The following is a 24,877-nucleotide window of genomic DNA, read 5'->3' as shown; positions in this document are numbered from 1 at the left end:
AGGTGTCGTTGTGGTCTTGGTCTACATACAACCGATAGGCGGGGTGCTGTTGATCAATTGTTAGGTGTCGTTGTGGTCTTGGTCTACATAAAACCTATAGGCGGGGTGCTGTTGATCAATTATTAGGTGTCGTTGTGGTCTTGGCCTACATACCATCTATAGATAAGGTGGGTTGCGGTTTTTGCAAGAAAGCTATGTTTTACTAATTTTGTCTAACCCCTTTAAGAACTTGAATTCTGTCATCCGGAATTGTAGTGGAACATATATTCTATATAAAATTATATAGATATAGAACAAATTATATGGCGTCCACTAAAGAGAGATTTGTTCATGCCTTTGCCTGGCAACATCAGTGGTTGACTTATTCTTCCATTGCTGTCACACATGACCTATATTACTGGTATGAGCCCTGTTTTTTGGGGATTTCCTGAATTGTGTATGGTCAGTGGATCCCATTTCAATAGAGGGAAGTATTGTGCGTCAGATATTTTAGGATCCTCAATCTTCTTTTTGGTGAGGGATTGAATGTACATTAATTTTATCTGGTATTCATTGACTATTAAATGTAACTTTAGATCGATGTCGACATTTTCTTTTTTGTATTTTAGGAAATGACCCATTCATGGCCTCCACCATTAACAGGTATCCATACGCCAAGCACCGCTGCATTTCCTAACAAGGTTGGTCTATAGTTGTTTTTTTTTTTACGTGGTGTTGTGGATCCTTTGTAGCTATCCTTCTTAGCTGCATCTGCAATGTTGTCAGGGGTGCAGCATGAAGCCAGGCTGATGCGGAGAAGGCGACTAAGGCTGCTTTCACACTTTGTTTTTTTAACATGCGTCCTGAACGTTTTTTTAACGCAAAAACGGATCCAGTGCAAATGCGTTTTCATTTCAATGCATTTGCAATGGACTCGCATTGACATGCGTTCACCTGCGTTTGCGTGCGTTATAGTGAGGATCCAGCGACTTGCAGTTTTTTAACATTTTTCAGAAACACTACTTGTAGCGTTTTTGAGCTGCATCCAAATACTGCAAATTGCTGGATCCTGACTATACTGCATGCAAACGCATGTGAACGCTGGCATGCTGATAGGATCCTGCTTGCTCTACTGAGCATGCACAGAAACCAGCCTCGGGTGATCAGTCCCTCTCTCCCCCTCCCTCTCTCCCCCTCCCTCTCTCCCCCTCCCTCTCTCCCCCTCCCTCCCTCCCTCCCTCCCTCTCTCCCTCTCTCCCTCCCTCCCTCTCTCCCTCTCTCCCTCTCTCCCTCTCTCCCTCTCTCCCTCTCTCCCTCTCTCCCTCTCTCCCTCTCTCCCTCTCTCCCTCTCTCCCTCTCACCCTCTCACCCTCCCTCCCTCTCTCCCTCTCTCCCTCTCTCCCTCTCTCCCTCTCTCCCTCTCTCCCTCTCTCCCTCTCTCCCTCTCCCTCTCTCCCTCTCTCCCTCTCTCCCTCTCTCCCTCTCTCCCTCTCTCCCTCTCTCCCTCTCTCCCCCTCTCCCCCTCTCCCCCTCTCCCTCTCTCCCCCTCTCCCCCTCTCCCCCTCTCCCCCCTCTCCCCCTCTCCCCCTCTCCCCCTCTCCCCCTCTCCCCCTCTCCCCCTCTCCCCCTCTCCCCCTCTCCCCCCCTCTCCCCCCTCTCCCCCTCTCCCCCTCTCCCCCTCTCCCCCTCTCACCCTCTCCCCCTCTCCCCCTCTCCCCTTCTCCCCCTCTCACCCTCTCCCCCTCTCCCCCTCTCCCCCTCTCACCCTCTCACCCTCTCACCCTCTCACCCTCTCACCCTCTCACCCTCTCCCCCTCTCACCCTCTCCCCCTCTCACCCTCTCCCCCCTCTCACCCTCTCACCCTCTCCCCCTCTCACCCTCTCACCCTCTCACCCTCTCACCCTCTCTCTCTCTCCCCCTCTCTCTCTCTCCCCCTCTCTCTCTCTCCCCCTCTCTCTCTCCCCCTCTCTCTCTCACCCTCTCTCTCTCACCCGTCTCTCCCCCCCCCGTCTCTCCCCCCTTCTCTCCCCCCGTCTCTCCCCCCCCGTCTCTCCCCCCCCCGTCTCTCCCCCCCCCCGTCTCTCCCCCCCCCCTTCTCTCCCCCCCCCGTCTCTCCCCCCCCCCGTCTCTCCCCCCCCCGTCTCTCCCCCCCTCTCTCTCTCACCCTCTCTCTCTCACCCTCTCTCTCTCACCCTCTCTCTCTCACCCTCTCTCTCTCACCCTCTCTCTCTCACCCTCTCTCTCTCACCCTCTCTCCCCCCCCCGTCTCTCTCCCCCCACCCCCCAGCCTCTCTCCCCCGCCTGAGAGCTGCAGACACTCGTAACCAAGATAAATATCGGGTAACCAAGCAAAGCGCTTCTCTTAGTTACCCGATGTTTACTTTGGTTACGAGCCTCTGCAGCTATCAGAAGCCGGCTCCCAGTCTATCACGTTCAGTTCCACTGACTCCCGATCACATGACTCCAATGCTCGCCCATAAACTTAGTGACAGGATCCTGCAAAATAACACATGCGTTTGCATGCGTTTTTTGCTGTAAAAGCAGGATCCGCTTTTACAGCAAAAAAGTTCATGACGCATGTTAAAAAAAAAAAACGTGTGAAAGCAACCTTAGACACTAGCCAGTGGCTTCATGAAATTACACCACATGCCCTGCCCAGACGTGGATAGTAGTGTAAACACTGCCAGATTCTTGATGCCCTAGATATGATCTTGAAAATGAATGCTATATACAGTGTTCAGTGCATTTCTAGTGTATATTTTACATTTTCACCTAATATATACTATTTTTCAAAACTATTACATTTGTTTTCATAGTCCTGTTAAGCTCATGGTCATTTTTAGTGTGTTAAGGCCCCCAGACAAATCCGTAAAAAGAAGGCCCAATTCAGGAGGATTGGCCAGTATTTTAATGTGTTTGGGGGCCTCTGAGGAACAGGCCGATATAATTTAAATGGCCTATCCGCTGTTAGGAGTTTGAAAGGGGTTCACTTAAAAAGATCATTGCAGCGCTCAGCCGACTATAATGTTCCTCTGTATGGGGGGTTTGGAGGAGATGGATATCGAACGAACAATCCTGTTTAATGAAGCCAACTTTGCTCGTTTAATAGACTTGTCAGGCAGTTATTAGCTGCAGTGATGCAGAGAAAACCTCGCATCACCTCTTGTGGGTGCTCAGGAGAAAAATAAGTCAAACAGTATAGGAACTCCGGCACACTCACTATCGCCCTTAGAGACACAGTAAATAGGAAGACGTGAAGTTGATGTCAAAATCCTTTTCTTTTTATTTTGTAGTGAAAAATGTGCAAAAAGTGCTGTACAATAGTCCGCCAATCACAACGTTTCGGCCAATATGGCCTTCTTCAGGTCGGACAGGCTTAAGAATAGAGGGACACAAGGTGGATGAATATACACAGGACACTATTGCTTGACCAATGCTGGGGTGCTGTATGGATCAAAATATGCAAAATAGTCAATTTCGGAATGCACTATAGGTAGAGGATGGCACTGTTATAAAAAGACGCATCAATCCCAGACATTGTACTTAATCAGTAATGTGGTGGTGCATGGTCATGCACAAAGGGTCTGGATTACATCGGAGCCAACACCTCAGTGATCTATAGTATGTGGATAGGTCTCTGACGTAATCGGGAGCCTAAGATAGCCTGTGGAATGTGGTACCTTGGACTAGGTACCTATAGGACGTGCGGTTCACTCCCGACACCACGCAGGCACATGCTACCCGGACTCCTACCACTACATTCCAAGGACCCCTATCCAGATCAAATACCAGTGGAGTCTGTCAGGTAGTTACCTGGACCAGCACCCATCTTCTTCCAATTGCTGATCATTTTGTGACCATATTGTGGCCTCTTACCCTTGGCCCCTGCACATTATTCCAGGAATCACCGCATTCCACAGGCTATCTTAGGCTCCCGATTACGACAGAGACTTATCCACATACTATAGATCACTGAGGTGTTGGCTCCGATGTAATCCAGACCCTTTGTGCATGACCATGCACCACCACATTACTGATTAAGTACAATGTCTGGGATTGATGCGTCTTTTTATAACAGTGCCATCCTCTACCTATAGTGCATTCCGTGTATAGAGCTGTGGAAAAAGAAGCGCAAATAGGGTATTACCCCAATAATATGGGGTGAGGAGGGGGGAGTGAATACTCACCAGATGGTGTTGTGCAAGTCACAACCCCTTTAACAGCATGTAAATTATTGATCCAGGCAGCAGCCACCCGAGGGCAGATAACAGAGAATAGTAGAGATAGGTGATAATGCCGCGCCACAGATCACTTCTGGAACCGTAAGATTAACGTATCTTTATTGGCATAGGTCTACGCGTTTCAGGAGCACCGCTCCCTTCCTCAGGACCGTGAAGAACCAAGAGACATCAAATCATTGATTGATTTGATGTCTCTTGGTTCGTCACGGTCCTGAGGAAGGGAGCGGTGCTCCTGAAACGCGTAGACCTATGCCAATAAAGATACGTTAATCTTACGGTTCCAGAAGTGATCTGTGGCGCGGCATTATCACCTATCTCTACTATTCTCTGTTATAGTGCATTCCGAAATTGACTATTTTGCATATTTTGATCCATACAGCACCCCAGCATTGGTCAAGCAATAGTGTCCTGTGTATATTCATCCACCTTGTGTCCCTCTAGTCTTAAGCCTGTCCGACCTGAAGAAGGCCATATTGGCCGAAACGTTGTGATTGGCGGACTATTGTACAGCACGTTTTGCACATTTTTCACTACAAAATAAAAAGAAAAGGATTTTGACATCAACTTCACGTCTTCCTATTTACTGTGTCTCTAAGGGCGATAGTGAGTGTGCCGGAGTTATTAGCTGCAGACTGGGGTGGCGGAGCAGCTACGGTAGCAATACATGGTAACTAGAATATGGAAAACGAGTGTTGGGTTCGGTTTTCATGTATTTTAGTTTTATAGCATTCAGTCTAGACCATAAGTATCAACTCTATGGTCTGCATCCACTTATTGCAGATGGGTGTGATGCAATGCAGTGGATAGGATTTGGTGATGCTGTAGGAAATTCTCATGTCACTACCCAGGTTCAGAGTAGACCTAATATCAGATGCAACAGATATTACTCCTACACGTGAAGCTCACTTAACATAGCAATAAACGACTTAAAAGGGAATCTATCACCAGGTTTTTGCTACCCCATCTGAGAGCTGCATGATAGGGGCAGAGACCCCCATGTCACTTACTGAGCTGTTTGCTGTCATTTTGATAAAATGCTCTGCTGCAGATCTAGCAGTTATACCGAGCTCATGAATATGCTGGACTACCTGCAGCACACAAAGTAGTCCTGTATTGATAATCTACTGCTGATCAGTGATTTTATAAAAAATACACTAAGCAGTGCAGTAAGTGACACATCGCTGGAATTAGAGTCTCTGCCCCTACATTATGCTGATCTCCGATTAGGTGGCAAAAACCTGGTGACAGATTCCCTTTAAGGCCATATTCTCACAGCTATGTTTTACGGTCTCCTGATTGAACCTTCGTAGCCTCATAGGCATATATGAGGCTGCCAGTCCATACTCAAACAAGCATGTAGGATACCGGCTTCACAACTATGTCTTCTCCAAGTGATACAAGATACTAATGTAGTACTTCTAGACCTAGGCTAAAAAAAAAAATAAATAAATTATAGTGACTTTTTCACTTACAAAATATGATGTATGTTTAGTCACATTGTAGAAAATCCAAGGTACAGAAATTCCTCTGTTAATAAATCTTTATTTGTCCCAGCATACAAAAGAAAAAGTGCAACAATGACATTTCAGCCGACAGAGGTCCTTTTTCAAGCCATAAAAATTATATATGGCATATATATGGCCCTCTGTCGGCCGAAACGTCATTATTGCATGTTTTTTCTTTTGTATGCTGGGACAAATAAAGATTTATTAACAGAGAGGAATTTCTGTACCTTGGATTTTCTACAATGTGACTAAACATACGTCATATATTTTGTAAGTGAAAAAGTCACTATAATTTGAGTTTCTCGGTGCCTTGGATTTTCTACAAAGTTGCATCTGGTGGAGAGCTGTACTAAGCACCACTAGTGGTGGAGAGCTGTACTAAGCACCACTAGTGGTGGAGTGCTGCATGGGACATTGTGGATTCAAGTATGATTAGTCACATATTCAGTAACATTGGCCGTATTTTTTTACCTTCAGGAAAATCAACACGTTCCGTCTGTCAAAGTGAATCAAAGTAAGTGATGTGTTCAGTTGCTTATGAATAGTTATGGGTGAGAAATAGATATTAATATTGGTACTTAAAGTTTTGAAGTTGGGGGGGGGTATATTTGCTTTAAGGTTTTTTTTAATAGATTTTTTGTTAACTTGCATATCAATTGCTTGGTCAACTGTCAGCTAATGAATGTGCTTAGAGATTAGCTGCTCATGCTTGCTTGTCCTGATAAAGTCTATGCCACGAAGTGATATTTTCAACGTAACTAGTGATAAGATCACTTGTGTGTAGCACTTAAAGGGTGCTCAGTTTTGCAGCCGACCCATGGTAACTCCATACGGATTACTGTCAGTTGCTGCGCAGTGGTTTCAAGTTGCAAGTACAGGTGCTGCAATCTGTATGTGGCTACGCCTCAACTAATATGGCACCCAGGGATCATCCACCATGTTATGGCTTCTTAATTGTATCCGACAGTGTTAAACGGATACTCTTAACAGGGTGTCACACCCCAAACTATATTTACACTACTCACAAAAAGTTTGGGATCTTTAGCTTTTGGGTGACATTTCTGTAAGCTGTACAAAGTTCACGCTGCATTGATATTTTATCATAAATGTAGGGCATTTAAGTAGAAGCATGCAAATGTGATCTCCTAATCGCAAACAATTTATTAAACAAAAGCCAACAGTGGTGGGTATAAATCCTCAGGAACTTCCCCCACGTAAAAAAGAAAAAAAAAAGTCGGTCTCAATAACTTGTCACGTCGTCTTAAGCATCAGTTACAGCTTGACACACCGACTTTTCGTGCGGTTCATAAATCGAGTTATTGTCTGCTGAGGTATGGCATCTCACTCTTCTTGAAAGGGCAGCCGTCAGATCGATGAGGTTCTGGGGTACAAAGTTATCAGCCTCTATATGGAGACTCAGCTGATCTCATAGGTTATCTATGGGATTCAGGTCTGAAGTGCAGGCTACACCATTTGAGGTACCCCAGTCTCCAGCTGCCGTACCCTATTGATGCAATCTCGATCAGCTGGAGCATTGTCGTCCATGAAGATGAAATTAGTTCTCTGTTGTTGATGCAGAGGCACAATGATGGGATTATTGATGTTATTCAAGTGGTAGGGGCTTGTCACTGTACCATTCACAAAGTGTATGGCAGTTGACTAGACAAACCTGCCCAAACGGACACCACCACAGGCTTGTCTGGTAAGAACATTGGCTGATGCATAGACCTCTCCTTGAACAGCACGGAGGCCCACTGGTCTCTCATCTAGTGTAGCTGCTCCCTGGCCGATACAAGACTGATGCCTGTGCCTGCTTGTGTGGTCAGATATCATTGCAAGTTATCTAGTATGTAGGCAACACAGTTGTAACTGATATTGAATTGTCTGACATGACACTTGGATGCCTCTTGCCTCCCCTAAATGTGTCTGGAGTTGTGTGGCATTCATCAGCTGCTTCCAAAGGGCATTGTTCAAAATGAAGTGGTCATCCGTGTGTGATGTGGCCAAGGACGTCCACTTCTATGCCTTTCTGTGACTCTTCCAGTCTCTCTGTAGCTCTGTTGCAACCTGCTGATGACTCTCTCAGCTCAATGGCCACTTCTGTCTGATAACATCCTACTTGAAGCTTCGCAATGACTATGTACTGTTGATCAATTGTTAGGTGTCGTCTTGGTCTCATGATGTCAAATGTGAACAGCATGATGAGGAGGACTGTTTAAATACCAATTCTAATTGAACACCAAAATTTATTGGGTGATTTATGGATCAAATCCCTGTTGTGAATTTTGCCATTAAGCTCCTTGTTCGAGAACAGTAAGTTGTGCAAAAAGTACTGAAACATTGAACAGTTGGACATGTGCATTCAAACGTTTAGAGAAGGTGACATTAACGTCATCTGAAAAGGATGGAGGGCATTTTAGAATTCCCTTGAAATTTCACCCTAAAGCCATATATCCCTAACTTTTTGTGAGTAGTGTATGTACATGTAGCTCTTGAAAGAGTATTGATATGCAAATGAGGCTGAAAAGCTATTTGCAGATCTGAAGCCTCTGTCACTCCAGGTCTATTCCTAACCAGTGCCTTCTCCTGCTTGACTCATGGCGCCTTTGCCTGACGTCACACAACGTAGAGGCTTTCAGGCAGGAGGGGGCGGCATTGTAAGCAGGCTGACAATCACCTGACGAGTTAGTAAAATGACCGTCGCTTGAAATAATTTTTTCGCTTTTTAAAAGAACATCTAAGTAGCGCATTGTCTTAAGTAAACGGAACGTGTTCCAAGAGCAAAGGCAGCCTATAGTTTACCAGGCTGTTAGGCGACTATGTAGCATATCATCTTTTGTTGAACACCACTGGTTGGCAGGTGTTATGCCAGGTTTAAGTCCCCTAAATACGCTAGATTAACATCTGCTGACTTCCCAATACCAACACGGTCAGTCGACAGTCTGATTTATATGGGGCCCTGGACAGGTTATTGTGGATGGCTTATCCTTTTCTTCTCTCCGAGATATGCGAGCACTCTGGTATATAGTAGAGACAGCTGCTGGGTGAACCATGGTATAGACACCCCTCCCCCATACACCTTAAAGCAGCCATATTGACATTGTGAATGATTTTCTAGATTTCATGTTAATGGTTTGCCATTTCTTCTATATTTGAATCCCTGATATATCCATTGGAAGCATTTATAGCCATACCTGTGAATGTGAGTGTTTGTATCTGTAGTCTTAAGGTACCGTCACACATAATGAGATCGCTAGCGGGATCACTGCTGAGTCACGGTTTATGTGACGCAGTAGCGATCCCGTTAGCGATCTCGTTATGTGTGACACCTACCAGCGATCAGGCCCCTGCTGTGAGATCTCTAGTCGTTGCAGAATGGTCCAGGTCATTTTCTCCAAAGGCGATGTCCTGCTGGGCAGGACCCATCGCTGTGTTTGACACTGAGTGACAGGGTCACAGTGACTGCTGAGATCGTTATACAGGTCGCTACTGCATCGTTGGTAAGATCTGACTGTGTGACATCTCACCTGCGACCTCCCAGCGACTTACCAGCGATCCCTATCAGGTCGCATAGTTTTCAGGATCGCTGGTAAGTCGTTGTGTGTGACTGGGCCTTTAGTGGTAATACAATCCTGGAACTATTAGTTTTATGTACTTTTAAGATGCCATTAACCTTCAGAGCGCTGGGCATATGAGAATTAGAAGTTTTAAACCAGTCAGCCTTTGTGACTTAGGCTATGTTCACACAGGATGTTTTTGCAGGGTTTTTTTCCTGACCAAAACCTAATCTTGTGGCAGAATGTCTCCTGGGAGTAATCTGCAGTTTTGGTGCGTTTTTTTTTTTTTTTTTTTTGTGGCTTTTTTTTTTATGTAATGTCAAGACTAGCAAGGGTTAGAGTACCAGAGTGCTGGGCCGGGCCTGGCCAAGATTGACCTGGATCCGGCACTCAGGTAGTTTAAAAAAAAAGGTAGAAAGAAAAAAAAAAAAAGTAAAGCAAGCGCGCTATACTTACCAGTCTCCGGTAGATGCCAGAGTGTATGGGCTCCTCCAAGTATGATATCTTCAACAGGCTCGTATCACATGGGAGAGGAAGGGGGGGCGGGGAGACGAAGCATGATTGTAGTGGAAGGGAAGAAACATCTCCAAGTTCACTAACCAAGCCGTTCACGCCCCTTAACCCAGCTGGTCACGCCCACTGACCTGGAAGGAGCCCATACATTCGAGGATCATCCGTACCTGCTCCCTCAGCCCCTCCTACTTCCGGCGCCGCTCATTAGCCTCATGCATATTCACTGCTTCCCCTCCCTGGAGTCTGCAGATCTATCGTACAGTAAAAAAAAATAAATAAAAAAAAGAATGACATAGGGTCCCCCCATATTTTGATACTCCACACATAAAGCCTACAGCTACAGGCTGCAACACCCCACTGTGGGCTTTATCTTGGCTGTGTATCAAAGTGGGACCCCAAGCTGTTTTTAATTTAAATAAGTAATTAAAAAAAACAAAAAAAAAAAAAAGTGCAGTCCCCTCAATATTGATACCCAGCCAAGATAAAGCCCACAGCTGGGGGCTAGTATTCTCTGGCTGCAGAGACCATTAGATGCGACAATCCCAGCACTTTATACGGATCTTCCCGAATTGCCCTGGTGCATTGGCAATCGGGGTAATATGGGGTTAATCGCAGCTCATAGCTACAAAAATCCCCTTCTGTCAGCACTTTATTAACCCCATAATCACCCCTGCAGGTCCGATGTAATCCACACGAGGTCCCATAGCAATTCAGCTCTGCTACATCTGAAGATCACAGCGAGCGCCATAGAATAGGACTGCCTGCTGTGAGCTCCAGAGAATAAATGAGCCGCACAATGAGCGGTCACTTCACTCAGGTGATTCCTGGTCACAGCTGATGACAACTGTGAACGGGAATAGTCTGAGTGAGGTGACCGGTGAATGCGCGGCTCACTCACTCTGTATAGACCCGCAGACTGGGCCTGTGATTGGTTGCAGTCGGATGCTGGGGGTGCGTCTGACTGCAACCAATCACAGCTGAAAGCAGTGAATATGGAATGAGTGGGGAAGCGGGGGAGCCGCGGGAGTGTACTGCCGCATCGGGGATTCAGTAAATATACCGCGCTTGCTCCAATCCACCTATCCCCAGCACCATTTAAGTGCCGGTTAGATACCCTGGATCAATTCTGGGCCTAACTGGGTTTTTTATTAACCCAGTTAGACCCGCTGATCCAGGGTATCCTCGAGTCCACCTGTCACTAGGGTGAAAACAGTAGCAAAATCTCTGAAAATAATTGAGATATTCATTCTTTTCATAACGCAGCAAAACTAGAGGTGGTTCACAAATCCGTCAGGAGAAAAAAAAAAATCGTGTGTGTGTGTGTGTGTGTGTGTGTGTGTGTGTGTGTGTTCGATCAGAAATCTCCAGTCAGTTCCTCCATTACTGAGAAATCAGTGGTTTAAGGGGAACCTGTCAGATGCAATATGCACCCAGCACCGCGAGCAGTTCTGGGTGTATATTACTAATCCCTGCCTAACCGTCCCTGTATACACTAGCGTAGATAAAGAGATCTTTAGAAAAAGCATTTCTAAAGATCGTTTCTTATATGCTAATGAGGCCAGAGACTAGTTGTAGGGCGTGAGTTGCCTTGGCTAGCCGGCCCACATAGCATGTTAGTACACCCACAGGACATATCGTTAATGAATGCGCAGCGATGCACACATACCTCAGTCTTGACGGCCGGTGGAGGATGGATGTGCACTGCACATGATCCGGAATCCTCAGCACTTCCAGTCATACCTCACTGAACCCGGGAAGCATACACCCGGCATGAATTTAGTGCGCATGATCGGAAGTTTAGGGGACTCCGGATCATGCGCAGTGCACATCTATCCTCTGCCGGCCAACAAAGTGTGAGGTATGTGCAGCTAAGCTGCACATTAATTTGCATGTTGGTACACCCACAGGGGCATGCTATGTGTGCCATCTAGCCAAGGGAACTCACGCCCTTGAGACTAGTCCCTGGCCTCATTAGCATATAAAAAAAAAAACCTATCTTTAGAAATACTTTTTCTAAAGATGTTTATTTATGTTTGTGTATACAGGGCCGGTTAGGCAGGAATTACTAATATGTATCTAGAACTGCTCGTGGTCCTGGGTGCATATTGCACCTGACAGGTTCCCTTTAATTTGAAATGCAAATGAGACTGAAGAGCTGTTTGTGGATCTGAAAACTTTGTCACTCCAGCTCTATTCCATGCTTAGTGCTGCTGCCGCCTGCTTGACTGACAGCCTGTGTGCTCTCTGGCAAAGAAATGATTAATCAAGCAAAAGGCAGCGGCACTGGGCAGGGAGTAGAGCTGGAGTGACACAGGCTTCAGATTTACAGATAGTTTTTCAGCCTTTTTTACAGATTCCCTTTAAGGTAAAATACGTTTATGCCATGATTTACTGCTTATGGCTAGCTTTCAGTTTTGTTTTTTTTTTTATAACTGTTTCAGTATTATCCCCTTCATATCCATACTTACAGAAAAATTGCCACAAGATTAAGGTTTTGGCTCTTTTCTTTCTCATTTCAGTCTCCTACTTAGGAAGTGACTCATTATTTCTTTTTCTTGCAGGACACTATGACAACTTTTCAAAAGTTTTTCCAAGCCCGCATAAGGGATCATCGTAAGTCAACATAAGTAATTATTTTTGCAATAATAATGTTCCCAAGTTTTGGTATAACACATAAATCAGGTTATTGGTTTACGCAGACCTCTCTAAGATGAGACTATTAATAGATATACCCATACCGGACATGCAATGACTGAACCGCTTTGCGTTCCTCAGAATTCCAGTTTACATTTACTGTCCTTAATGTACGACTTGTCTGTTCTTAAAGGGAACCTGTCACCAGATTTGGTGACTATCCGCTGCGGCCACCACCACTGGGCTTATATATACAGCATTCTAACATGTTGGATATAAGAGCCCAGACTGCTGTGTAAAACGTAAAAATCACTTTATAATACTCACCTGAGGAGTGGTGCTCTGCAGACTGCTCAGATGGGTGTCTCGGTTCCCCGGTACCGGCGCCTCTTCTTTCGGTCGTCTTTGTCCGCCTTCTTCTGAAGCCTGGGTGCATGACGCTTCCTACGTCATCCACACTAGCCGGCATTGAGGTCCTGCGCAGGCGCACTACAATACTGTGATCTGCCCTGCTTAGGGGAAATCAAGTGCGCCTGCACAGGACCTCAATGCCCGCCTGTGTGCATGACGTAGAACGCGTCATGCACCCAGGCTTCAGAAAGAGGACAAAGATGGTCGAAAGAAGAGGCGCTGGTATCTGAGAACGGAGACGCCCATCTGACCAGTCTGCACTGCACCGCCCTTTAGGTATTATAAAGTGATTTTTATGCTCTACACAGCGGCCTGGACTCTTATATACAGCATGTTAGAATGCTGTGTATAAGAGCCCAGTGGTGGTTGCTGCAGCTTATAGTCACCAAATCTGGTGACTGGTTCCCTTTAAGGACTATGCACACATACACACACACATGGTAATGTTGTAACTTTAGCTAGCTTAGACATTACTTGTTTACTTTTTTTCTTTTATCACCCATCAATGAGACAGGTCAAAAAAGTTAGTCAAGGTGGGGGTCCAGCCTCTGTGCCCGCAGCAGTTTCTTAGAACAATGAGCCCATGATTCCCATTCTTGGCACGAATACAAACTACATAAGAATATTCTGAACGTCCAAATAATTAGACTAATACAGTAAAATCCAATGTAAATATTAAATGGAGGAGCGCTTCAGGGAGAATAAAGGTGTGAATGACTTAATCAGGCGCACAGCCCATACAGAACAGGATACAAATATGTAACTCGAAGTGACATAACAGGAAAGAATGATTTGTCAACAGCAAATTGCTAAAATAGAAGTGTGGCTGCAATGTAGAAACAACCCATAAAACGGTCAGAACTGGCGCTAAAATGAAAGCAAGTAGGTAATGGCCATCGCATCTTCATATTGCACATCTAAGCAGTGTGCTCAGTGTCTTCTTGTATGGTAGCCACCTATTCAAGATGTCAGGCAAGTGCTATGCAGCGCAAGGTACCACAACCTTTAGGATACACTTGCATGTAGTATGCATTCTCCTTCAAAAGCGGACTACCCAAAACTGTGAATGAAAACATGCAAATTAGACAGGCTTACTAATCTACATAAAAACGTCTTCTTGGATTTAGCATGTTGGAAGATGACCTGCAGATCAGCGACAGTGAGGACAGTAATGATGACCATCATGATGAGGATAATGATGACGATGAGGTGAGTCACCAAATACAAATTTTTGTTTGTGTTCTAAATAGCTTGAAATGGGAAATGGCTTGGCATTACTATTGGCTAGCTGAGTGACAGTCTGGCTGCAGAGACGAATCCGCATTATTGGGTTGTCAGTGTGTCGTAACGGAGCACGTTTAGTTGTCAGGACAGGCATGATGGACAACAATACAGAAGTATTACAATCAAGGTGGAACTTCATTTTGTTCTCCCCCCCCCCCCAATAAGAAGGGGGAAAATGACCTTTTTCAGGGTCGGTTCATACACACAGTCAATGTCTGAAAAAGATGAACACTCCAGGTTGGAGCCCGGACTATGTCCAATATGATTCCCGGCCATATAAGGCTGTGTGCCCACGGGACAATGTACCCACGGATTTTTCTGTGGAACACCTGCGGATTTATCTGCATTTTCTTGATAGGTTTTAGCAAGCACAGACACTTCCCATGTTATCCTATGGGACATGGGGCGTACTGTGTCCATGCTGCGGTATGTGCGGCTGCAGAATATGCTGCGGATGTCCCGCAGCCACACATAACTGCATGTCAATTATTTATGTGGAAATATCTGCGCAATTTCCGCTCCTCCACTATGGAGATAAAGGCCGGGACTTCCGCAGGTAAGCCGCACGAATGTCCGCAGGTTTCCCGCAGATATTTTGCTGGAATGCCGCAGCAATGGATAGCTGCGGATTCCGAGGATCAGCTGCGGGAAACCTGCGGACATACCTGTGGATATATTCACGACTACATTGTCCCGTGGGCACATAGCCTAATAGTGCAGGGTCCATCAGAATGCAATGCCCGCCTCTTAATACACTTAGCACCTCACTCTAGCAGGCTTGTGATTTAGAGTACCGTACGCATTGTGTTTTTAACTCTCCAACATTTTCAACGTATTTCTATGAAGGAAAAAGTTGGGGGAAGGACAGACTTTATTATGCTGAGATTCGCTTGCGTCATATTCTTGGAAAAAGTAATGAAACTCTTCTGCTGTTGATTAGTAATGTAGCATTAAGTGTGCCTCTTTTCTTTGCAGATCACTGAAAAACCCCTTTCTTCTGCTCCATCTAGGTAATGCATATATTGTCTTACATTTACACACTTTAACATGGTAATTGAGCTAGGAGAACCTTGTCTGTTCCTTCAGGGATCAGACTGCTAAGGAAGATATCAAGGGATATACTGAAATGATGCAATACTATCATTCTTTATATACTATCATTCGGTCCCACTAAATGCAGCAGTTATCAGGACCGGTGAGAAGTTTGTCACTCATGCAAGCTACTTCTTTCACACTGGGAAATTGATTGTGGGATCACGAAGGGTACCCACCACTTTGACCACGGGTCCAACGGGTCCTTATCAAGGTCTCCTGTATAAATAAAGCAGTAGCGTGCATGTGTACCGAGTGATCTATTCACCTCAATGGGACTGATGGACCTGCTATGTTTCAGACTAAGAAGTGAAGGGATCTGATCTTATTTAGCAGTCTTTTGTTGCTGAATGGGGATGTTTGACCTATTTATATTGCTCGGATCCCTAAAACTACCCAGTGAAACTCTTTAACTTGAGCTGGGAAATTGCTGTTGTGACAGGTACTTAACTTTGTGAGAAAACCCCTTTTAACTTCAAAGTTCATTTTAATCTTGGATTAAAAATTTCCACAATTGGATGCATTTTTATTTTATTTATTTATTTTTTTTAAATCTTCCTGTGCTGAGATAATCTTGTGTCCCTGCTGTGTACTGTGTAATGGCTGTGTCTGACCGTACAGGGACATAGTCTGATCATACCACATCTCCAGGGCAGTGGAGGACACAAGAGACAATACAGATAGGACAGCTTACTATTACAGCCAATTCTTTTTGTGAGGTAAAACATTTCCCTGCCTGTTTTTTAAAAAAAATAAAATAGAATGTTTTATCTCAAGAAAAGTATTAATTGCAATTTCCTGCAATAGCTGTATACTTGTTTTTCTTCGTCCCGTGCCCAGGAGCTGTGGTATGATCAGACCATGTCCCTGTACAGTCAGACACGGCCATTACACAGTACATAGCAGGGACACATATATAAGATTATCTCAGCACAGGAGCTGTGGTATGATCAGACCATGTCCCTGTACAGTCAGACACTGCCATTACACAGTACACAGCAGGGGCACATATATAAGATTATCTCAGCACAGGAGCTGTGGTATGATCAGACCATGTCCCTGTACAGTCAGACACGGCCATTACACAGTACATAGCAGGGACACCTATATAAGATTATCTCAGCACAGGAGCTGTGGTATGATCAGACCATGTCCCTGTACAGTCAGACACTGCCATTACACAGTACATAGCAGGGGCACATACATAAGATTATCTCAGCACAGGAGCTGTGGTATGATCAGACCATGTCCCTGTACAGTCAGACACGGCCATTACACAGTACATAGCAGGGACACCTATATAAGATTATCTCAGCACAGGAGCTGTGGTATGATCAGACCATGTCCCTGTACAGTCAGACACGGCCATTACACAGTACATAGCAGGGACACATATATAAGATTATCTCAGCACAGGAGCTGTGGTATGATCAGACCATGTCCCTGTACAGTCAGGCACTGCCATTACACAGTACACAGCAGGGGCACATATATAAGATTATCTCAGCACAGGAGCTGTGGTATGATCAGACCATGTCCCTGTACAGTCAGACACGGCCATTACACAGTACATAGCAGGGGCACATACATAAGATTATCTCAGCACAGGAGCTGTGGTATGATCAGACCATGTCCCTGTAGAGTCAGACACGGCCATTACACAGAACACAGCAGGGGCACATATAGAAGATTCTCAGCATAGGAACCATTTTTTAAACATGTCTAATTGTGGAAATTATTATTCCAAGATCTATTGATTTAAATTGGACTTTGTTCTTTGTTCATGGAAAAACTCCTTTAACTTATGGTGTATGCTCTCCTGTTTTAGATTCAAGGTTGGTTGAGCTATTTCTTGTTGTATTTAAAGGGACTCTGTCACCACTTTGACCTATCTAACCTATTAGTATGGGCATACAGGTTATCAAATGCTGAAAAGTCATACCGGTCTGCCTCATATCAGAAGCCATGTTGTGGATAAATCATCTTTTATCACTTGACATAAATGAGCTCTTCCAGGCTATGGGGCGGATGCTGCCTGGAAGATAACTCCGCCTCCTGAGATTATTTTAAGTAAAAGGGGCGTTACCAGTGTGAGACAAGTAACTGACACAGAACAGGAGAAATGAAATTTGTCTTCTTGCAAACACATTTTTTTTGCAGCTCCCTGAGCTCTGCTGCGTTGCACACAGTCTCTGCCAGTGAGATGGAGGCTGAAGCTCAGAGGCGCCTGCAGAAGTGTCAGTTGTAATCACACACAGCTCTGCAATGAGAGCTGCTGTCACACATCACACGAGTAATGCCCCTTTTTTTTTAAAATAAGCTCTGGAGGCGGAGTTACCTTCCAGGCAGCATCCGCCCCATAGCCTGGAAAAGCTCATTTATAGGAAGTGATCAAAGATGATTTATCCCTAACAAGTCTTCTGATGTGAGGCAGACAGGTAGGGGGCTTTTTCAGAAGTCTCTAACCTGTCTGCCCATATTAACAGTTTAGATAGCTCAAATTCCCTTTAAAGGGAATCTGTCATCAGGTTTCTGCTACCCCATCTGAGAGCAGCATGATGTAGTGACAGAGACCCTTATTCCAGCAATGTGCCACTTAGGCCGGTTTCACACATCCGGCATGTTGACGGATCTGGCACGCATGCAGTACAGTACAGGGAAGCGCAACACCATGCAGACAAATGCAGTTGTGCATGAAGCAGGTGTCCGCATGGTGTCGCGCTTCCACTGTAAATCTACTGTACTGCATGTGTGCCGGATCTAGCATAATGCCGGATGTGTGAAACAGGCCTTACTGAGCTGTTTGTTATTTTGATAAAATCAATGTTTTCTCCGCTGCAGATCTAGCAGTTATACAGAGGTCATGAATATATTGGCATGTTCCTAAGTACTCAAAGTAGTCCTGTAATGATAATCTGCTGCTGATCAGTGATTTCATCAAAACTACACTAATCAGCCCAGTAAGTGACACATCTCTGGAATCAGGATCTCTGCCCCTACATTATGCTGCTCTCAGATTAGGTGTCAAAAAACTGGTGACAGATTTCCTTTAATTCTGTCTATCCATTTCTTATATATGATCTTCATGAATCTTTTCTGCTTTACCTTTTGATATTATAAATACATCTTAAGAAAACTAGTTGCCATAGCTAGCTTCCCATTCAGGTGCTCTATTGAACGTGGATCCTGTGGGTGTCCTCTGTGGGTTTATTTACATGGGACACATTTGTTGGATGTCCTTGCAACTGTCCCAGCTGAATCGGCTTGTGTGTCCTGAAGAAAGCGATCCATTTTATGAATGGTAATGGAACTTTTTGCAACAAATGTGAAAATTCCCTGTGTCTTCCTCAGGCACGGCATTACGCGGATATATGAAATGGGCTGTGATGTCCTGCATACCTGAGTCAAGAAGCCACATTTTTCCACTGCTGCTTTGCAGAATCTGTCAGTAGGAGTCATGTAATGTAGAGGGCTTAGGGGGGTGATCCCACTGACAGATCTCACTGCACTGGTAACTGAGCATCAGTATGGAGACACTGTTGTAGACCTTGTCATGTTTCTTTTTGGCTGCTTGGCAGAATGGAGATTAGATATGTTGTAACACGCTGTACCAGACGGTGACTCATGTGTCTGAGATAGGGGTGGCTGTTCTAATATGGAATGTACTTCTATAGCCGATGTCCACTGATGGCTTGCTAGTGAATGAGAACGTAGCTTCTTCATATTTTACTCGCCATCAAGAGTCCTTGACAGATAATTGAGGGTTTCAGATATTAATATGCATGGTTTAGAAAAGGGGAGATTAGGGGGAATGCAAATTGAATAAAGCTAATGCTAATGCGCTGGTCAGTTGGGGGTGCAATATACTGGACCATAATTGAAGACAGCAGGTGCAATTGTGTCTATCATGAGGTGCTTCCATTTCTGATGGGAATCTACAGAGTAAGTGACTGTAGTAAATTTTTCTTTGAAAGCATAGGATCTCAATTTTTTTTTTTTGTTTGGTGAATACTTTTGAGAAAGCCTATTTGCATGTCACTCGATACCGATGCCTAATTGTATCATTTCTTCCTCAGCGTTGTGCAGTCTCACGTGGACAGTGTGGCATCGGCACATTCCAGCAGCATGGGAACAGAAGGAAGTGAGACTGACAGCTCCTCAGACTCGGAGAGCGACAGCGGCTCAAGTGACAGTGAAGTGCCACCGCCACCACTGCGGAGATCTCCTAGTCCAGTGGTAACTCTCAATACATTTTTGTCAACTGATTCCTCATTATATGGCTTCTCCGATGCAGCCAAACTCGCTTTAAGATTGCTACAGGTCCAACTTTTCTAACTCTCAGGGATCAGATATCATCACTGGATCAAGCTGCTGCCTACCCTGCAAATTACCTTGCATTGGATATGGGGAAGATATCTCTGTACACATGAGTTTTGCAGAACAGTGTGTGAACGCCCCATACTAACAAGCTCCATGCTAGTGTTGAAGATATGGCTAAAACTCTGACATCTCATGCTAATGCATGTGCATAAGATTAAAGCTTGAGTTAATTTTACATAAAATGTATAAATAGATGCTCCCCATTAAAGGTGAAGACGGAAGACTTGAAAAGGAAAAATGTTAAAACTGCTATTTGGGTCTAAACCTATTCTAATTAATTATTTTTTTAAAAAAATGTACCCTTGGTCCCTATAGTCTTAAAGGTGTAATCCGGCTTTGCTTTGAAAGGGGATCTGAGCTTGTGATGTCCTGTCCACAGATATATTTTGATTAGTGTGTACAAGTGGCAAGTATTGTGCACTTGTCCTAGTCATTAAAAAAAAAAGGGGTTGTCCATTCTTTCTCTTAGGCTAATGAATCTTTGCAGTTTGCTCTTTGCATAATTCTGTCCACATTCCGACTAGTTGTGCTCCGCCTCACTCAATTCCACTGCATTGAGCGAGGCTGAGCACATCTAGTCTGCATGTGACCGCATTTATTGAAATCACGTAGTTGCAGTCACTTGTCAGCCTGGTTTTGCCAGAAAATCCTGACCGTGTGTAATGCGTGTGCTGTAAGGATTTATTAGTCTGTAGCTATAGTGACTGCAGACTTTTTGCAGAAGACCTGACAATCCCTTTAATAAATTATTCAATACATTACATGAATCCCCACATGCTGCAATTAAAAAAAAAACAAAAAACAAAAAAAAAAACAATTGTTAGACAAGCCCTCGTACCTAGCGTTAAACACTACATTAAAATGTTATGGTTCAAAAAAATGTTAGTGCTTTTTTTTTTTTTTTTTTAAGCATGATGTCCTTAGGGCCTCAAGTAGGCCACCATCCCATCTCGAGAGATTACAGTACTTTCAACATAAATACATAAATCTGTTTTTATGTGATGCTAATTTTGTGGGTTTTTTTCCATTGCAGCACGACACTTCATCTACTGGCATATGGCAGTTGGGGAACTTTCTGGTCAAACCTGCACCTCTAGCTGAAAACCATAATAATGTGGCAGATAATGAACAAGAAAGCCACTGGGAGAGTAAAGAACATGACTCTCTTTCACCTCCTCCCCATGAATCTCCAAAGGCTGAGCCTCAACACAAAGCTGCTCTTTGGACTTCTCAGGAAGACATCCAGAACAAACCCAGCTTCCCAAATTCCCCCATAGCCAATGAAACTGTTCCTCCTAGGCAGACTGTTGGCATAAAACATCCCAGAAAGCCTGTGAAGGCTTCATTTCAAGAGGAGCCAAAGGGTGGTCTTACTGTGGAAAGTGAACCTGCTCCATACAGGCCAAGAGACCAGCCCTCCAAAGAAAAGCCAACTGTGAAAACGAAAATAAAAACCAAATCAAATGAACACAAGGAACCAAATGCAAGCGTTGCACATCCAAATGAGAAAAAGAAGCACAGGAGCTCCCACCACAGTAGTAGCAGCACCAAAAAGTGTCCAAGTACCCAAACAAACAAACCTCAGAGTGCCCCTTCCCACCTACAGTCTCCTCCTCGTCCAAAGGTGCACATTGAGAGCAAAACCAACCACAGGACTAACTCCTCACATCCAGCGGTGGTTGTGCGTGAGGACTGTCATAGGGACAAAGTGTTATTACCCATCGGGGAGAACCGATTGGCGCCACCGAAGAAGAGCACTCCTAAACCTATAGCGCTTCTGGTGAAAATAGAATTGTCACTACTTTCTAGGGTCCCGGGAGCAGCGAGTAAAATAAGCGAGTCCAAGAGCAAGAAGGCGAGCAGTCACAATGCTCAACACAAGGAGAGGTCTGAGAAATCCCACAGTCACAGCAAGGAGCACACCAAGAGAAAGGTGATGTACCAATATAAGGGGATGACCGGGTTTTACCTGATTCTACTGGACGTGCATGCAGTTGGTTCATATTCTTCATTTTCCTGCTTTACCTATAGCTCCTTGTCATTATTTGGGCATATGGACATTGTTCTTTCTTTTAACCATATATCAAAGGGAACCAGTCACCAGATTTGGTGACTATAAGCTGCAACCATCACCACTGAGCTCTTATACACAGCATTCCAGAATATATATGAGCTCAGGCCGCTGTGCAGAACGTAAAAAACACTTTTATAATACTCCCCTGTGGGGCGGGCCGGTCTAATGGTTGTCGCTGCTCTCTTGTCTCAAGCCTCCTTTCTGCTACAATCGCAGTCCTTCTGAAGGATGCTGACAAATAAACTGCAGTGTGCGCACAGCAAATCTGACTTCTCAGACTTTACTGGGAAGTCAAATGTCAGAAAGTTCTGACAACAAAACTGCACCAAAAACGCAGCAAAAAACGCAGCGTGCGCATGTAGCCTTACAATACTCACCTGCGGGGGCGCCTCCCATCTGCTGCGATCGCCGTCCTCCTTCTGAAGCCCGTGTACATGATGTGTCTGTCATGCACACTAGCCGGCATTGAGGTCCTGTGCAGGCGCAATTTGATCTGTCTTGCACAGGGCAGATCAAAGTTTTGTAGTGCGCATGCGCGGACGGTCTTTAACCTTTCCTAGTGCCTGCGCATTATAGTATTTTGATGTGCCTTCAGCAGGTCAGATCAAAGTGCACCTGTGCAGAACCGCAATGTCTGCCTGTGTGGATGATGTAGACGCATCATGCACACGGGCTTCAGAAGGAGGACGGTGATCGCAGCAGAGGGGAGGCGCCCCCGCATGTGAGTATTGTAAGGCTACATGCGCACGCTGCGTTTTTTGCTGCGTTTTTGGTGCAGTTTTGTTGTCAGAACTTTCTGACATTTGACTTCCCAGCAAAGTCTGAGAAGTCAGATTTGCTATGCGCACACTGCAGTTTTTGTCAGCGTTTTATTTGTCAAAAGTTTGTGACAAAAAAAATGCAGCATGTTCATTCTTCCTGTGTTTTAGTCAACATTTGTCACAAAAACGCAGCAAAAACGCATGTTGTGAAAAACGCACCAAAAATGCACCGAAAACGCAGGAAAAATGCAGCAAAAACGCACCTACAATTACGAGCATTTTTTGTGACATTTCCAGGCTCTCTCTGACAAGGTGCAGTTTGTGAACACAAAAATGATGCAGCGTACGCATGTAGCCTAAGGCTATGTGCCCACGGGAGCTTGCTCCTGCAATTTTGCCGTGGAAAATCTGCGGATTTATCTGGATTTTCCAGATAAATCCGCAGGTTTCAGCATGTACAGACACTCCCCATGTTATCCTATGGGATATGGGGAGTGCTGTGTCCACGCTGCGGTATGTGCGGTTGCGGAATATGCTGCGGATGTCCCGCAGCCGCACATAACTGCATGTCAATTATTCCTGCGGATTTATTTGCGGAAATCTGCCTTGGTCCCATACTTACCTGCCTTAATAGCAGACACCCGGTCACTTTCCCTCTCTGCAGAGGACGGCAGTGGAGCTAGGAACAGGAAAGAGGTGGTGGGCGGGGCCTGCACGAGCTCTGGTCATGTGACAGCCGGAGCTAGTTCAGGCCCGCCCACCTTCTCCTGCACAGTGCAGACACTGACAGACATGGCCGGAGAGAAGTTCTGCGTGGTGGAGGGAAGTATGAACTCCCCCATCACTCCAGCACTTGTTCTGCATTGAGGATGCAGTGCTGAAGCCATGGTACTGTATCCTCAATGCAGAATGGCCGCAGGATATCCGCACGACATTCCGCAAGAAAACCACAGCATTGAAACAGACAAAGTTGTGCTGCGGTTTTCTGGGAGCTCCTACAGAATGTCCTGCGGATATAACCGCAGGACACTTTCCCTAAGTGTTTAAGTTCTACACAGCAGCCAAGGCTTCTATATACAGTATTCTGGAACGCTGTATATAAACGCTTACTGGTGGTGGCCGCAGCATATAGTCACCAAATCTAGTGACAGGTTCTCTTGAACAAGAAGGGATTATCAGGGCATTTTAACACATCATGATTTTGCCTAAAACAACTCCTTTTACTATCCCAGGAAAGTGACTAAGATTCCTGAATGCTCAGCACACATTGCTTATTTTTTTCCTTGCAGATTTGAAGCAGTTTCACGTCTGCAGCATATAAATTCTTGCTGTCTTTTTGTAGCATTTTTCTTTCTAATAAATGGGAACAAACTAATGAAAAATGCACATTTTTGTTGCATAAATGTCTGCAGCGGGTAGTGCGTGCACATCCCCTTAAGGTTTGGGACTTGGGAAGTTTTAGTTCTAGTAGCCTGAAGTCGTTGTGAGGAGCCGGTCCTTCCCAATGGTCTGGTGTAATCGCCACTCATTCCAGCTTTCTGTACCACCCGGATTGCATGTTACCACTTGCTTTTCTGCTTTCCTTCGGTTTCATTTACCTTGTTTGGGTTGTGGCTTAATATAAAAGCTGAAAATAATAAATGCGGATACTGCACTGCCTGATCCTACAGGTTACACGCCCCAGACTACATCTGAATACTGAAAATAGCTGCAGTAATGTGTGCAGATCCAGTTATAGTAAAGACCATATAGTGACAAATGCTTCTAGGTTAAGAACACTTATAAAAAAGGGGAATTTCAGTTTCCTTCCAAACAAAATGGTTTCCTGGATTGGCACACACAACCGCATTCTAGTTGTGGGGGATTTCTGAAGACTACCAGTTTATAGGGGGCATTCACTTGATAGTGACAACCTCTATTGTAGTTAATGCTCTGTTTATTGGATAATACCTCTGAATACATATTACCGTATTTTTCGGACCATAAGACGCACTTTTTTCACCCCAAATGTTGGGGGAAAGTGGGGAGTGCGTCTTATGGTCTGACTATAAGGCTGCGGGGAATGAGGGTGCCGCGGTGCAGCGGGTCATCGGCGGCACAAGCAGGCTGTAACAGCCTGCCGTGACCACGTGTGCCCGCTCATTACATATGCACGCCCATCCTCCCGCCCATCATCTCTTAGCGAAACCGGCGCTGACAGGTGGGCGGGGTGATAGGCAGGGGGGGGGGTGCATGCATAATTAGCAGCCGGCCGTGATCACCCCTGGCAACTACAGCCTGGAGTGATCATGTGCGGCTGTATTCACTGCCCCCCGTGCATCATTATCAGCGCGGGGTGCAGTGAATCAGTGTACTCACCCGTCACCGTGTGTGGAGCCGCCCCCCTGCAGCATCGCGTCTTCCTGTCTGTGCCGGCGGTCAGCTGATCTGGACACTAGCGGCGCG

General features: G+C 45.2%; 1 protein-coding gene across 4 annotated transcripts in view; it reads left to right on the top strand.

The window, feature by feature from the left end:
- Positions 1-24,877, top strand: part of AFF1 (ALF transcription elongation factor 1) — a 136,221-nt gene that overhangs the window by 86,401 nt on the left and 24,943 nt on the right. For all 4 annotated transcript variants that reach the window (XM_075351769.1, XM_075351763.1, XM_075351778.1 and 1 more), the window contains 7 exons: positions 609-680; positions 6,204-6,240; positions 12,358-12,409; positions 13,969-14,050; positions 15,101-15,135; positions 19,294-19,453; positions 20,631-21,530. In XM_075351769.1, coding sequence (XP_075207884.1) covers positions 609-680; positions 6,204-6,240; positions 12,358-12,409; positions 13,969-14,050; positions 15,101-15,135; positions 19,294-19,453; positions 20,631-21,530 — 1,338 coding nt within the window. The remainder of the gene's footprint in view (positions 1-608; positions 681-6,203; positions 6,241-12,357; positions 12,410-13,968; positions 14,051-15,100; positions 15,136-19,293; positions 19,454-20,630; positions 21,531-24,877) is intronic.

This window comes from Anomaloglossus baeobatrachus, chromosome 1 (genome assembly GCF_048569485.1).
Source record: "Anomaloglossus baeobatrachus isolate aAnoBae1 chromosome 1, aAnoBae1.hap1, whole genome shotgun sequence".
NCBI lineage: Eukaryota > Metazoa > Chordata > Amphibia > Anura > Aromobatidae > Anomaloglossus > Anomaloglossus baeobatrachus.
This window is presented reverse-complemented; position numbering and strand designations above follow the sequence as displayed.